The following is a 12,889-nucleotide window of genomic DNA, read 5'->3' as shown; positions in this document are numbered from 1 at the left end:
AAAAAGAAAAATTACAATTAAATTGTTATGTAGTGTTTATAGTATTTTTGAAGAGTATATATACAGATGTGCTACGGCACTAAATAATTTAGCCACCCCCTCTCTTCCCGTGGGTGTCGTAAGAGGCGACTAAGGGATAACAAGGTTCCACAACCACCTTGGAACTTAAGAAGCCGACCGATAGTAGGATAACCATCTAACTGCTGGCTTTGAAATACACAGGCCGAAGACGGGCAGCAGCGTCTTCGGTGCGACAAAGCCAGTAAGTACTGCGGTCACCAACCCGCCTGCCCAGCGTGGTGACTATGGGCAAAACACATGAGTTCACGTTATTTGTGGCGTAAACTTGTGGAGGCCTATGTCCAGCAGTGGACTGTATAGGCTGTAATGATTGATGATTGATGATATAAACAGAGTGGCCCGTTTACAGTGGTCCAATTTTTTTTTTCAGCTTTAGACCATCATGTGTGATCATTTAAAACAAGCTTTAGTTACGCGAAAACTTATGGTACCTATAGAAATTATGTTTTTTTTTTTTTTAAATAAACCGAAGTTTCAATATTTTTGACACAAAACGACTCTGTTATGAAAACTGCTGGACCGAATTGAATGAGGTATAGGTATAGCGCAATAACCTACCTATCGCGCTATAGGCTCATGTAGTGTAAATAATTAGACTGCATTTTTTTATTTCACTTTTTCTGCAGTTTTTTTTTTAACTTTTCGGCAAAATATTGATTTTCGTAAAAATCCTGTGAAAAAAAATGTACCGCCAAGGTTTTGTTGATATTGCTAAAAAGTATACATAGGGTTATTCTTCATACAAAAAATCAAAAAAATCTCTCAAGCTGAAAAATTTTTTTGGACCACTGTAAACGGGCCATTCTGTATAATATTTTGCAAAAGCCGAGATTTAAATTCGTTAATTGAGCTTACATCTTTTATTAGACATGGTAATTTATTATAAAATTATACACCTTCGAACGTGATATCCCTTTTTCGTCCTAGTCTTAGGCAGAACCAATAAGCTGGGTCGATGGTTGCTGCGCTCGTGATACGTTTTATAAAGGACAAATTTGAACGCATAGATACTGATAATTTTTTTTGACTTTGACGGATTAAATCTTACTAAATTTCTATGAAGAGCGAATGAATCAAAGAGTAAAATAACTTGCTTGATGTACCTACCTAAGTTTTGTAGTATTAGTTTTAGCACTGTTTTGGATACCTAACTGATTTTATGTTTGTTTACTGAATTGTATTTACCTATATGCATGCGGTGTTTACCTACATGAGTTGTGCACTTAGATTAAGTATACTTAATGTATGTTCCGTTTTGTAATGAATGTTTAAGTTTAATAACTGCTGGTAAACCAATAAATAAATAAATAAAAATACAGTCGAAATGAGAACCTCCCTTTTTTGTTGTTTGTTAGAAGTAAGCTCTTAAAATCAACAAAAACAATAAATAAAAATATTCCATAAGGTATCATAATAATCGTGCCGTGGAACAATATTAGTTACCAGAAACTTCTTGTGTAAGCTATACTTATAGCAAATATATGTATACTACAGGTATTTCATTATTTATTAAGAGATTAAAACTTTTCTTCTCATTATTTATATTGGTTTAACACTGTTTTCACTGGTTTAACACTGCCTGTATTGTGTTCCAGTTGATGAGTAAGGTGACCAGAGGTCCTGGGGGGAATTGGGGATGGGTTCGGCAACGCGACAACGCGTTTGCGATGCTTTTCTCTGATGCTTTTAGTGTTGCAGACGTTTATGTCTACGTCTATGTCAGGTGAGCCGTACGCTTGTTTGCTGATCTAGTTATGTATAAAAAAATGGTTTGAAACGAATTTGTTTGTAGTAAATCATTATTTGTAAAACTGCATCATTTACTTACTGTCAGTTCCTGCATCGTGAAATTACTTTTCTTCATGTTTGTTTTTTAAAAACAGACGAAATAACTAAATATGGTCAACTTATCAACAAGAATAAAACATTACAAATACTTACCGCTTCTAAAAGCCAGGTCAATAGAATACATAAAAACAAATTAAAAATCTAAAACTAATCCTTGTGAAACAGCCTTTAGAAAATGGACCCAGACAATCTTGTTCCTTTTATATATTTAAGCTTCAGCCTGTAATATCCCACTGCTGGGCATAGGCCTTTTTCCCCATGTAGGAAAAGGATTGAAGCTTAATCCACCATGCTGCTCCAACGCGGGTTGCCGGATATGAGTAACAATCGCTATCAGGTGAACATGAAAGCAACTGGGACCGACTACTTAACGTGCTCTCCATTTATAATTTTTTTTTTTATTGCGCAGTCTTAATCGAGTCTGTGTAATATTGACCCGGGGGTAGGGTTGCCTTATCTTCAAACCTAGTAACCGGAGAGACTAACGTTTGCAGATATTTGGTTAAAAGGGCTGGACACCATAAATTATTGAGGACTTTGTCTTAGTATTAATATGACATACTACAAAATATTCTTTTGTAAAACAGACTTTTTCGAGTATTTACAATAAATCTTCTTAAATTTTAAATTCACTACAAGAGTGTGAGATGACTGGTCAAAATTAAAAAGCCTCAAAAACCTTTCATTTGGATCCATCCATTTGATACCTTTTCATTTCAACAGGCATTCATTCAAATGCTTAACTTATCCAACTTTTAAAACTTACCTAGTGACATGGCTACCATATTCACCATACAAACACAATATTATTTGATAGCAGTATTATTTGGCTGTGACCTTCTTAAGATTGAAAAACTTTCGGGCTGCTCTAAATTTTGAGCAAGGGAGCCAGAACCTACTATGCCATAGAACATTAGTTTTTCTGAGCATGTATTGGCAGATTTTGAGCAGTCAATATAAACTAATTTGGCACCACAATTACATGGAAAAAAAAATAAAAATTGAGAAAAAAGATGGGAACAGGTATTCAATTTGATGTCTGCATAAATAATTGTGTTTGTTGGAAAACGAAAAAAAACCGACTTCAATTAAATCAACAAGTAATACAATGTAGGTAGACGAAAAAATAGTCAAGTAAATACGCATTATCAAAAATTACTCCAAAAGTTGTCCAAAAGAAAACGAAACTTCAACTTCAAAATTATAAAATATTTATTTAATCATTTCTGATTAACTAAATCAAAATACGAAGTACTTTGTACTAAGTAAATTTATTTTTCACTTTTTAGTTTCCTTTTTGAAGTCAGTTTTTTTTTGTTAAAAATTATTTTATTTTACAATTTTTAGTGATGGGTAGACCTATAACAAGGATGCTTTTTCTCTTATGTCGGGGGTTCGGAAACATACACAATACACAAGCACAAACACCCAGATCATGACAAACATCTATATGGCCAATACAAATGTCTGTCGTGCGCGGGGATTGAACCCACTAACGCCAGCGCAACAGCCGGTGCTGTGACCGCTGCGCTAACGCGTCGACATACTATGAGTAAAGTTCGCTATCAGGTGTACGTAATAATAACCGGGACTGACAGCCTAGCGTGTTCTCCGAGGCTAGGTTGGGAGAACCACAAGGATTAATAACTAGACTGAAAATAAATATTTGTATAAACATAAATATCCGCTCAGAGCGGGAATAGTACCCACGACCGTCGGTGTTTAGGCGCCGCCGACACGGCACATGCACCATTATATCAAAGCGGTCGTCAAACAGCAAAAGGTAACTGCTATAAATTGTTGAGAAATTCCCTCGAGTGTTTATGGGCTCCATCATCAAACCTGGTCCTGCGACACAGATGATCACACAGCAGGTAATTGCTATAAATCGTTGAAAAGTTCCCTCGACTATCTTTCGTCGCCATCATCAGACTTTAATGGCACTTGTAACTCATATAGGTGTAAAGTTCTCATCAATAGAAACGAATTAAGTTCAAACAGCAGGTAATTGCTATAAATCGTTAGAGTTCCCTCGACTAACTTTTGTCTCCATCATCAGACTGTAATGGCATTTATAACTCATACAGGTGCAAAGTTCTCATTAATAGAAACAAATTAAGTTCAAACAGCAGGTAATTGCTATAAGTCGTTGAAGAGTACCCTCGACTATCTTTTGTCTCCATCAGATCGACTCCAGACCTTTATTAAATAGTAGTGCTTTATAGCGTTAATGAAAACATGATTAAATTTACTAGTCACCCTTACGATTTTTGAAAGTTTCCCTCGATTTCTCTGGGATTTCATCATCAGATCCTGGTTTCCTTATCATGGTACCAACCTATGAATATCTCCTTTCCAACAAAAAAAGAATTATCAAAATCAGTTCATAAACGACAAAGTTATCCCCAAACATATATTTAAAAAAATGCTGACCCCACAAATGTTGTTTTGCCATATATTTTATTAACCTTCTCAATCCCCTCCACTTATAACTTAGGGGAATGAAAAATACATGTTGGCCGATTCTCAGATCTATCTGATATGCACAAAAAATTTCATAATATTTTATTAACCCTCTTAACCCCCCCCCCCCCTTTATAACTTGGGGGAATGAAAAATAGATGTTGTTCGATTCTCAGACCTACCCGCACAATGCACACAAAATTTCACGAGAATTGGTCAAGTTGTTTCGTAGTTTAACTACAAACACCACGACAAGAGATTTTTATATGTATAGTCGGATTGAGTAACCTCCTCCTTTTTTGAAGTCGGTTAAAAAGTATATAAAACTGAGAAACAATATTTCCTTTAGCATGTTCAATAGGAGGCAGAGTATGTCCTAAAAATTTATGCAGAATTGTTAAAATCATACTACACAGAATATTCACAGTTTGATTCATCTATACTAGTGCTAAAAGCTCCTGTGATGGTAATTAGCAATCATTAATCAATTTAAATGTGCTGTGTGGCTACGGCACTAAAGAATTTAGCCACCCCCTCTCTTCCCGTGGGTGTCGTAAGAGGCGACTAAGGGATAACAAGGTTCCACAACCATCTTGGAACTTAAGAAGCCGACCGATGGCGGGATAACCATCCAACTGCTGGCTTTGAAATACACAGGCCGAAGACGGGCAGCAGCGTCTTCGGTGCGACAAAGCCAGTCCTGCGGTCACCAACCCGCCTGCCCAGCGTGGTGACTATGGGCAAAACACATAAGTTCACGTTATTTTTGGCGTAAACTTGTGGAGGCCTATGTCCAGCAGTGGACTGTATAGGCTGTAATGAATCAATTTAAATAAATAACAAATAATAAAATAACCATTAATTTATATACCAAAACCACATTAAAAAAAAACCGTAGCTGTCTAAACTTATACTTAAAATATTAGTACAAACTATATCTAGAAATCCCAACAATAACAGTGGAGATCAAGCACTTCAAATGGAAGTACAGAAAGAGGTCACCCCAATCCTAGCTAGCCTACCTTTTGTACTTACTGTTATACAACTTAAAGTTAATTTAATGACTGAAAAAAGCCAAGAACCTCTGACCAAAATATTCTAATTTCTTTTAATTACTCTATCCACAGACTGACCATTATCTATATTAAGCTATTCATAAAGACAAATTTAACAACAATTACCTTTCTTAAATATTTTTTTTCTAAATTTATCTCATTAATATGTTGTTACTACTAATTTTCAGATAGTTCTCAGCTTGTATTCCTCTTGTGCTTTATAGTTTTGCTATACTATACTATATAAGTATTTTTTATTTAACATAATAAATTAATTTAAATTTTAAATGAGTCCAAACAGGACACCTTTGCTGAAAGTTGACATTATGTTGTCGCAGAGGTCACAGCACAGGTTATGCTCTGATGGTTTTAAGTTTGACTTTAGCTCATAACACTTAATACAAAAAAATAATACTTTTAATTAAAACCAGTGCAAATATGATGATTTAGGGTTATCTGCTAAACATCTGCTATGAATGAAGAAATTACACAACACTAATAAACCTGAGTTGTCAGTTAACTGCTTTAGAAAACTTTAAGCACAATAATTAAATTAAACACTTTTAACTAAAATTGATAATCTTCTGTATTAAATTATTATTATGTATTCATGGAAAGAAAGAAACTATAAATTGTTTACAGCAGGGCCAGATACGGCCCACGAGCTGTGTCTTTGACATCCCTGGTCTACAGAATTGATGTTATGATCTACAAATAAACATTGATTGGTACAAAATGACATTTATGACGTCACAAAGAAAGACATTTTGTAATTTATCATTTTATTATGTACATTCCTTACAATTTTATATAGAACATAAGGGACTCAATGGCTCAAGGAATGTTGTGCAAGAATTCTATTATTTATCTATGATGTAGAGATATTTTTTTACATTCTGTTTTAATAAATAATTATATAATTTTTATTTGTAATTAATGACAATACTGGGTGCCTAAATTATCTAGACAATTCCTAAGGTGTGACGGCTACATGTGATTTTGAGACCAAATATAAAAATCATAAATTTAGTTTATTAACAGGAAAAAAATCACAAAAGACTTACTGTAGATGTTAAAACATATAAAAATAACTTATATATTATCAACAGCATCAGCTTCATCTTCAGAGCTTACTTCATCTCCAAATTCAATGTCTTCGTCCAAACCATCAACAGAATACACTACAGTCTCATTGATGCGTACAGTTTCAGGGAATTCACCATACGTTTTCAGATTCCTCGCCTCGTCTGGGGTATATTTAAGAATAACGTCTGCCTTGGCATCTTGATAATCTCGTAATCCAATCAATATTATGTCCCCCTGATTTATCCAAACTTTTTTTCTTAATTTTCCTCTGATGTGGCAAAGACGTTTTATGCCATCAAAGCACATGGCTTCTAAGCGGCCATTACCGAGCATTTTTGTGACTTGGGCGTATTCTTGTCCGTCCTCTTTGAAAACCAATTCTCTTTTTTCTGTTTCATTTTCATTCTTCCCCCTCCTCCTGTTTTTACCTCCTTTTCCTTTATTTTTCGGCATAATTTATATAATCTTGAGTACAAACATATACAATTAAGACTACGAAATTCTCAATAAGTTCATCTAACCATCTATGTTGATTGATCTAGCTGTCAGTATTAAATACAGATTCAAAATTTAGTATTTCCGAAATCAAAATGGCGTGTGATATAAATAGATTAAAAAATGTATTAATTTTAATTTTGTCTATTACTAGTAGATTAATTGTAGATTGTCTAGTAATTAACGAAATTTAAATTATCTATTTTTAGTGCGCTTACGACAATTAACCAACAAAAAATCAATACTGTTTATTAAAATATATTTATAATCAATATTATAAATGTAATTTATTTTTGACCTTTCTAGTTTATCTTATAATGCTTGTAAGTGTAAGAATGATAACGTACATATTGGTTGAAATTACAGACTTGGCTTCGGCTATACTTTACCAGTCATCGAATCAGAAGAACAATAAAGTTACTTCAGACTTGGCTCCGGCCTTTTGATATATCAGAACGAAACTTACAAATTCAAATTAGGCTGTATGGATTATAGTCCTTTGCCTTTCCCTATTGGGGATAAATTTTAAAACAAAAACAAACGTACATATTGCGTATGTTCCACTAAAGGCCCGCAACGCCATTGACCATAACCGCTGAAATTGCCGTTCCATTAACGTAAAAACACTGCGGGCGTTGTAGACGAATTTTATAGGTGGAACGCATATTTGAACACTGTGTGCTCGCAATATGGAGGCACGATAAAAACATGCAGCTGTGGGGTTTGTGAGTAAATATTTCGCATGGATTGGAGTGAAACTTAATTCAACACAGATTTCCGTGCATTTATCGTCGTGTGTTTCACGAAACGAATGAGACAATGACTCGGAAACTTCAGCTAGTTTTGATGACATTAAAAATTTGACAAAGACAGTTGTTTTTTTTTTCGAATTCCCGCCACGTTTTGATGAAAGCCAACTCCGACCTACCTATATTTTGTGGGCGATGTGAGCGCGATGTGGTTGCGAACAGTGACGTCATCTATGACATTGAGCGATCGCTCTCGACGACCACGGGTCTTATGTGGAACGATAGAGAGGCCGTTAGAATCGTTGTGGTCGCTTAATGGAACGCATCCATTATAATATAGTGAAGATATAAGAATACCACACTATGATTTTTTAAATCCTCTGCGCTTTTTAAACGTGAAGTAAATATATTATTAAAACATCAAAAGATGAAAAAAATAGTTAAGTCTTACTATGAGTATATTTAACGCGCTGCGCAAATAAAGTCAATATCCAAAAATTTATAAAAATACCTGTTAAACACTCCACTTCATACGACTTTTTAATGAATTTAATATTTTAACTCCATTTGTATTAATTATATTATTAATATTGTTTTTATCATAGGTATAACAAATTTTTCTTGCAAATCGAAGTATAATGTATATCTACTACATTTTTCATTGTTATTTTAACAAAGGTAATGGAATAATGTAATATAATGTTTCATAGCACAATATCATAAAATAGGTACTGTTTTGGTGAAAATAAAAAAAGAAATGTTCCAGAAACTATGACATTTGATATTTTGCATTGACGCCAATAGATGGTGCTCGATACAACATCCAAGCGGGGAATATAAAACATGTTGCGTGGGTAAATCATTATGCATGAAAATACCTATGTAGAAAATAAACATTACTGAATATTGTATCTAGCTGGATTACTTTCTCACTCTGTCAACTCCTATAGTACAAACTTCAATGAAAAGGTTTGATCTGTTTCAAAAACTCGATTATAAATATTAGTTTTTAACAGGATGGCATTATTTACAGTAAATTAATATTAATCGATTTTTTTTAATTCTGATCTTCATATATCGTGTTGAAGTTTTTAAATGCGCCTCTAAGTGCACCTGTTTTATATTGATCTGATTATTTGCATTTATAAGCGCTAACCCAGTGGCGAAAAAGGTCTAGGCCCAGCTGTGGGATGTTACAGACTGAATAAGTCAATCATTTTTGAGGATATAGTATTTAATTTTTAAAGCACAATACGTCCTTATAGTATAGGAACATACGTAAGTAATGCATTATAGTAAAAATAAAATAAAAAACCAAAGCAATAATTAACTTGTTGTTATTGTTGTAGGTGGAAGGTTGTATACGAACAAACTTTTAATATTTTATTTGTATTAGTACTAGCTGGTGCTTAGCGGCAAACGTTGTCTTGCCGCTAAGCGCTATTTAAAAATAGGGGTTGATCGTAGAGGCTTGAAAATTTAGGGTTGTATATATTTTTTAATGTTGTATCATAAAAAAATAAAAAATAATTTGTCTAAAAATTAAAAAAAATTTAGGACCTTTGACATTTAGGGAGATGAAAAATAGATGTTGTTCGATTCTCAGACCTACCCGATATGCACACAAAATTTCATGAGAATCGGTCAAGCCGTTTCGGGGGAGTTTAAGAGCCATTTCACAATTTTACGCTCTGCAAGTTTAGGTAAATTTGGTCGCATCGCGCGAGTCGTACGAGCCGCGCAATCTTTGTGCTAGTAAGTATAGTGTGACAACCAAAAGACCATCTTGATCATTTTCTAATGTATAATAAAAATTAATAACTATGGTATAAAATGTTTTTTAAATAGCTAATTTGTTAAAAATTTCAAGTATGTTATATAACAACAGTTAATAAATTTATAATAAAAATAAAAAATCAATTTTATGAAACAAATATTTTTAAATTGATTTAGTTTTTTCAGTTTACGAATGAATCTAATATTTACGATATAAATAAAATAGCATTTTATGACATCGACACCGACAAACATATTAATTAACAAATAACAAGACAAACAGATTGAAATGCTTATTTGTATTGATAGTGTGAGAAAAGAAAATTAAATTATACATTTGTTTACAGAAATTATCATTATATTATTTTACAGTCATTTTCGTAATATGTTTATTTTATTTATATTTTATTATGAAAGTATCAAATGCGTTTTATCCGCTATAACAACAGGCGCTTGGCGCGTGTGAGCGAAAGAGACCGCTGCGCAGAATTTGGCGTGGACCTTACCTCTAAGAGCGCTAGTGCTCGACTGATTTACCGGGCTTGATGCGTGGTAATATATACTATCTTTTTATTATTTAATATAAAATGTATTAAAAATAATTACATCTTTTAATTTTTTTTTTTTTGTATTCCTTAATGATGTAAGTTTACTTTGATGAAGATAGTTCGTTAAAATTTCTTAGTTTTCTAAGAGAAATATCGCTTTTAAAATTGTACTTATTTGGAAAATATTCGTAACTTTAAATTTTTTTATCGTTTAATAGAGATACAAATGGAATAAAAATCTATGATAGTGTGCAACAAAATTATATTCCACATATTATGATATTTTTTTAAAATGGTTTCAACGTAGAGGTTATTGAAAAGTAGGACTTCAAAGTATACATTGCGACCGTTTACCTAGGGAGGAGGCTGATGAAAAGGTTAATAATTTTATACTCATAATATAAATCAAAATTCAACAAAGGTTGCTTTATTATATTTCAAGAACAACTATATATATACATTATTGCATCCAACACTGAGATTAACGACGTCTTAATATTACAATTTCGCGGATTGTTACCGATTTTTGTGAAATGGCTCTTAACTACAAACACCGTGACACGAGAATTTTATATATAAGAAGACTAGCTGACTCGGCAAACGTTGTCTTGCCGCTAAACGCTATTTAAAAATAGGGGTTGGTGGTAGAAGGGTGAAAATTTAGGGTTGTATGTATTTTTGAACTACAAATCATAATAAAATAATTTTTTCTAAAAAAAATTAGGGGTGGACGACCCTTAATATTTAGGGGGATAAAAAATAGATGTTGTTCGATTCTCAGACCTACCCAATATACACACAAAATTTCATGACAATCGGTCAAGCCGTTTTGGAGGTTTTAACTACAAACACCGCGACACGAGAATTTTATATATTAGATTACTAGAAAGCGATCTATTTTATTTAAAGTAGTGGATTTATAGGTGTCTAACGACCGGACATATTTTAGTCGAAAATAGGAAGAATAGATGTGCGAACAAGTAGAGTTTTATACGTGAATAAATCTTAAAATTACAGACGAACAACTGAATAAATCTAATGTGGAAAATTTCGCGACAAGCTTTTATAGGATATACTAGCCGACCCGTGCCCACTTCGTTGGGCGTTAATTATTATTATATTAACCAAATAACATACTTTAAAGAACAAATTTTATAGCACTTAAATAAATAATATGTTGCTCCAATGCCATCTATCAAAAATCGAGAAAACGTCGTCGATGGACTAAAATAAGACTAAATTAATAACGTCGAAAGACTAATAAATTGTTTTCTAATAGCGATATATGGCGCTAGTTTATTTACCATTTTGATATTATATTTTAATCTTTTTCTTATTTACTGATTTTTTTGTTCAATTACAATAAAATATAGCCTATGTCACTCCTGAATAGTGTAGCTTTCTGTTAGTGAAAGAATTTTCATGATCGGATCAGTATTTGCGAAGATTACCCCCTACATACAAACAAAGTTATAAACTTTACCTCTTTATAATATTAGTATAGATAATTGTACAATGCCACAAAATGTAGGGTTTGTCTAGACTTTACTACAAAGTTTATTTTCTTGTTTTCAGTACATTGAAATGAAACTTGTTTTTAAAAATGTTTTTCGATATTATTTTTTTAACTAATGCCAATTCATGTGAATCTGGCACTGCTTCTTAAATTTGAAGATTATGTTGAGAACACTCGGCATCACTCAACACTAGTATTTTAAAAATCGTCAATATAACATTCAATCGTCATGCTTATATCCTACATGAAAACCAGTGTTAACAAACACTGGCATTTATCTAGGGTACGAATAATATGCTTTAGTTATTAATTTATTATAGACTTTTTAATATAAAATTTAAATTGATGTAATGGCAATTTTATAAACGTATACGCGTATACCTTGGCGGCTTGGTCTTTAAAGGAAACGCTTAGTTTACGAAGTTGAAAACTTAGTTGATAGTTATAATTACATAATTCTTTCTCGCGTTTATATTAATACTAGCTGTGCCCGCGGCTTCACCCGCGTTGAAATCAGTGTGTCAAAAAGTTTTCCCGGCAAACTTCCAGTGAAACTCTCGTCAAAATCGGCTTAGCTATTCCGTAAACCTTACTCTTGAAGCCCTCTCTTCATTGGTGAAACCGCATGAAAATCCGTTCAGTAGATTTTGAGAGAATCAATCACATACACTGTTGGAGACTTTGTTTTTTAATACACTAACTGTTGCCCGCGACTACGTCCGCATGAAGCGCGCGTCGCGTCGAATAAAAAGGTTCGTTGACTTCGTCAGAGTTGTGGTATGAAATAATATTAGTAATAATATAATATTGTAGTGTAAATGTTATAATATACTGCATGCAATTTAGTTTTTAATATGGTTCTACATAAATATATGCCACGGAATAGCGTAACGCACGCTCCTCCGTGACTCCGTGACGACAGGGGTAAATAAAAAGGTATTCTAGTAACGTAAAGGTTAGACATTGTAAAAAATATTTTTTTTTTTGTACTACTTATAAGTGATCAATATAAATGTTTCTTGAACACATAGGGTTGCATACGCGGCTATTTTCCTTTAAAATGACCCTGCTGTATATGTTTCATACAAACTATCAACCCCAATTCAACCCCCTTAGCGGTGAAATATCGCAAAATTCGTTCTTAGTGGACATCAACTAACTAAAATCTACTTTCCTGCCAAATTTCATCTTAGTTCATCCTGGATGGATGGACCATCCAGCGGGTTTGAGTTTTCGTGATGAGTGAGTCAGTGACCTTTCTCTTATATATAT

The 12,889-nt window shown here is 33.2% G+C and overlaps 1 protein-coding gene across 1 annotated transcript; it reads right to left on the bottom strand.

Moving 5' to 3' along the window:
• Positions 1-6,212: 6,212 nt before the first annotated feature.
• Positions 6,213-7,116, bottom strand: LOC123653520 (eukaryotic translation initiation factor 1A, X-chromosomal). Its single transcript, XM_045589510.1, has one exon. It carries the CDS (start codon positions 6,984-6,986, stop codon positions 6,540-6,542), a length of 447 nt encoding a protein of 148 aa, XP_045445466.1. The 5' UTR covers positions 6,987-7,116; the 3' UTR covers positions 6,213-6,539.
• Between the last annotated feature and the right edge of the window lie 5,773 nt (positions 7,117-12,889).

The sequence above is a fragment of the Melitaea cinxia genome, chromosome 5, assembly GCF_905220565.1.
Source record: "Melitaea cinxia chromosome 5, ilMelCinx1.1, whole genome shotgun sequence".
NCBI classification, from domain to species: domain Eukaryota; kingdom Metazoa; phylum Arthropoda; class Insecta; order Lepidoptera; family Nymphalidae; genus Melitaea; species Melitaea cinxia.
The sequence above is the reverse complement of the archived record's forward strand: the minus strand, read 5'-3'. Positions and strand labels throughout refer to the sequence as shown.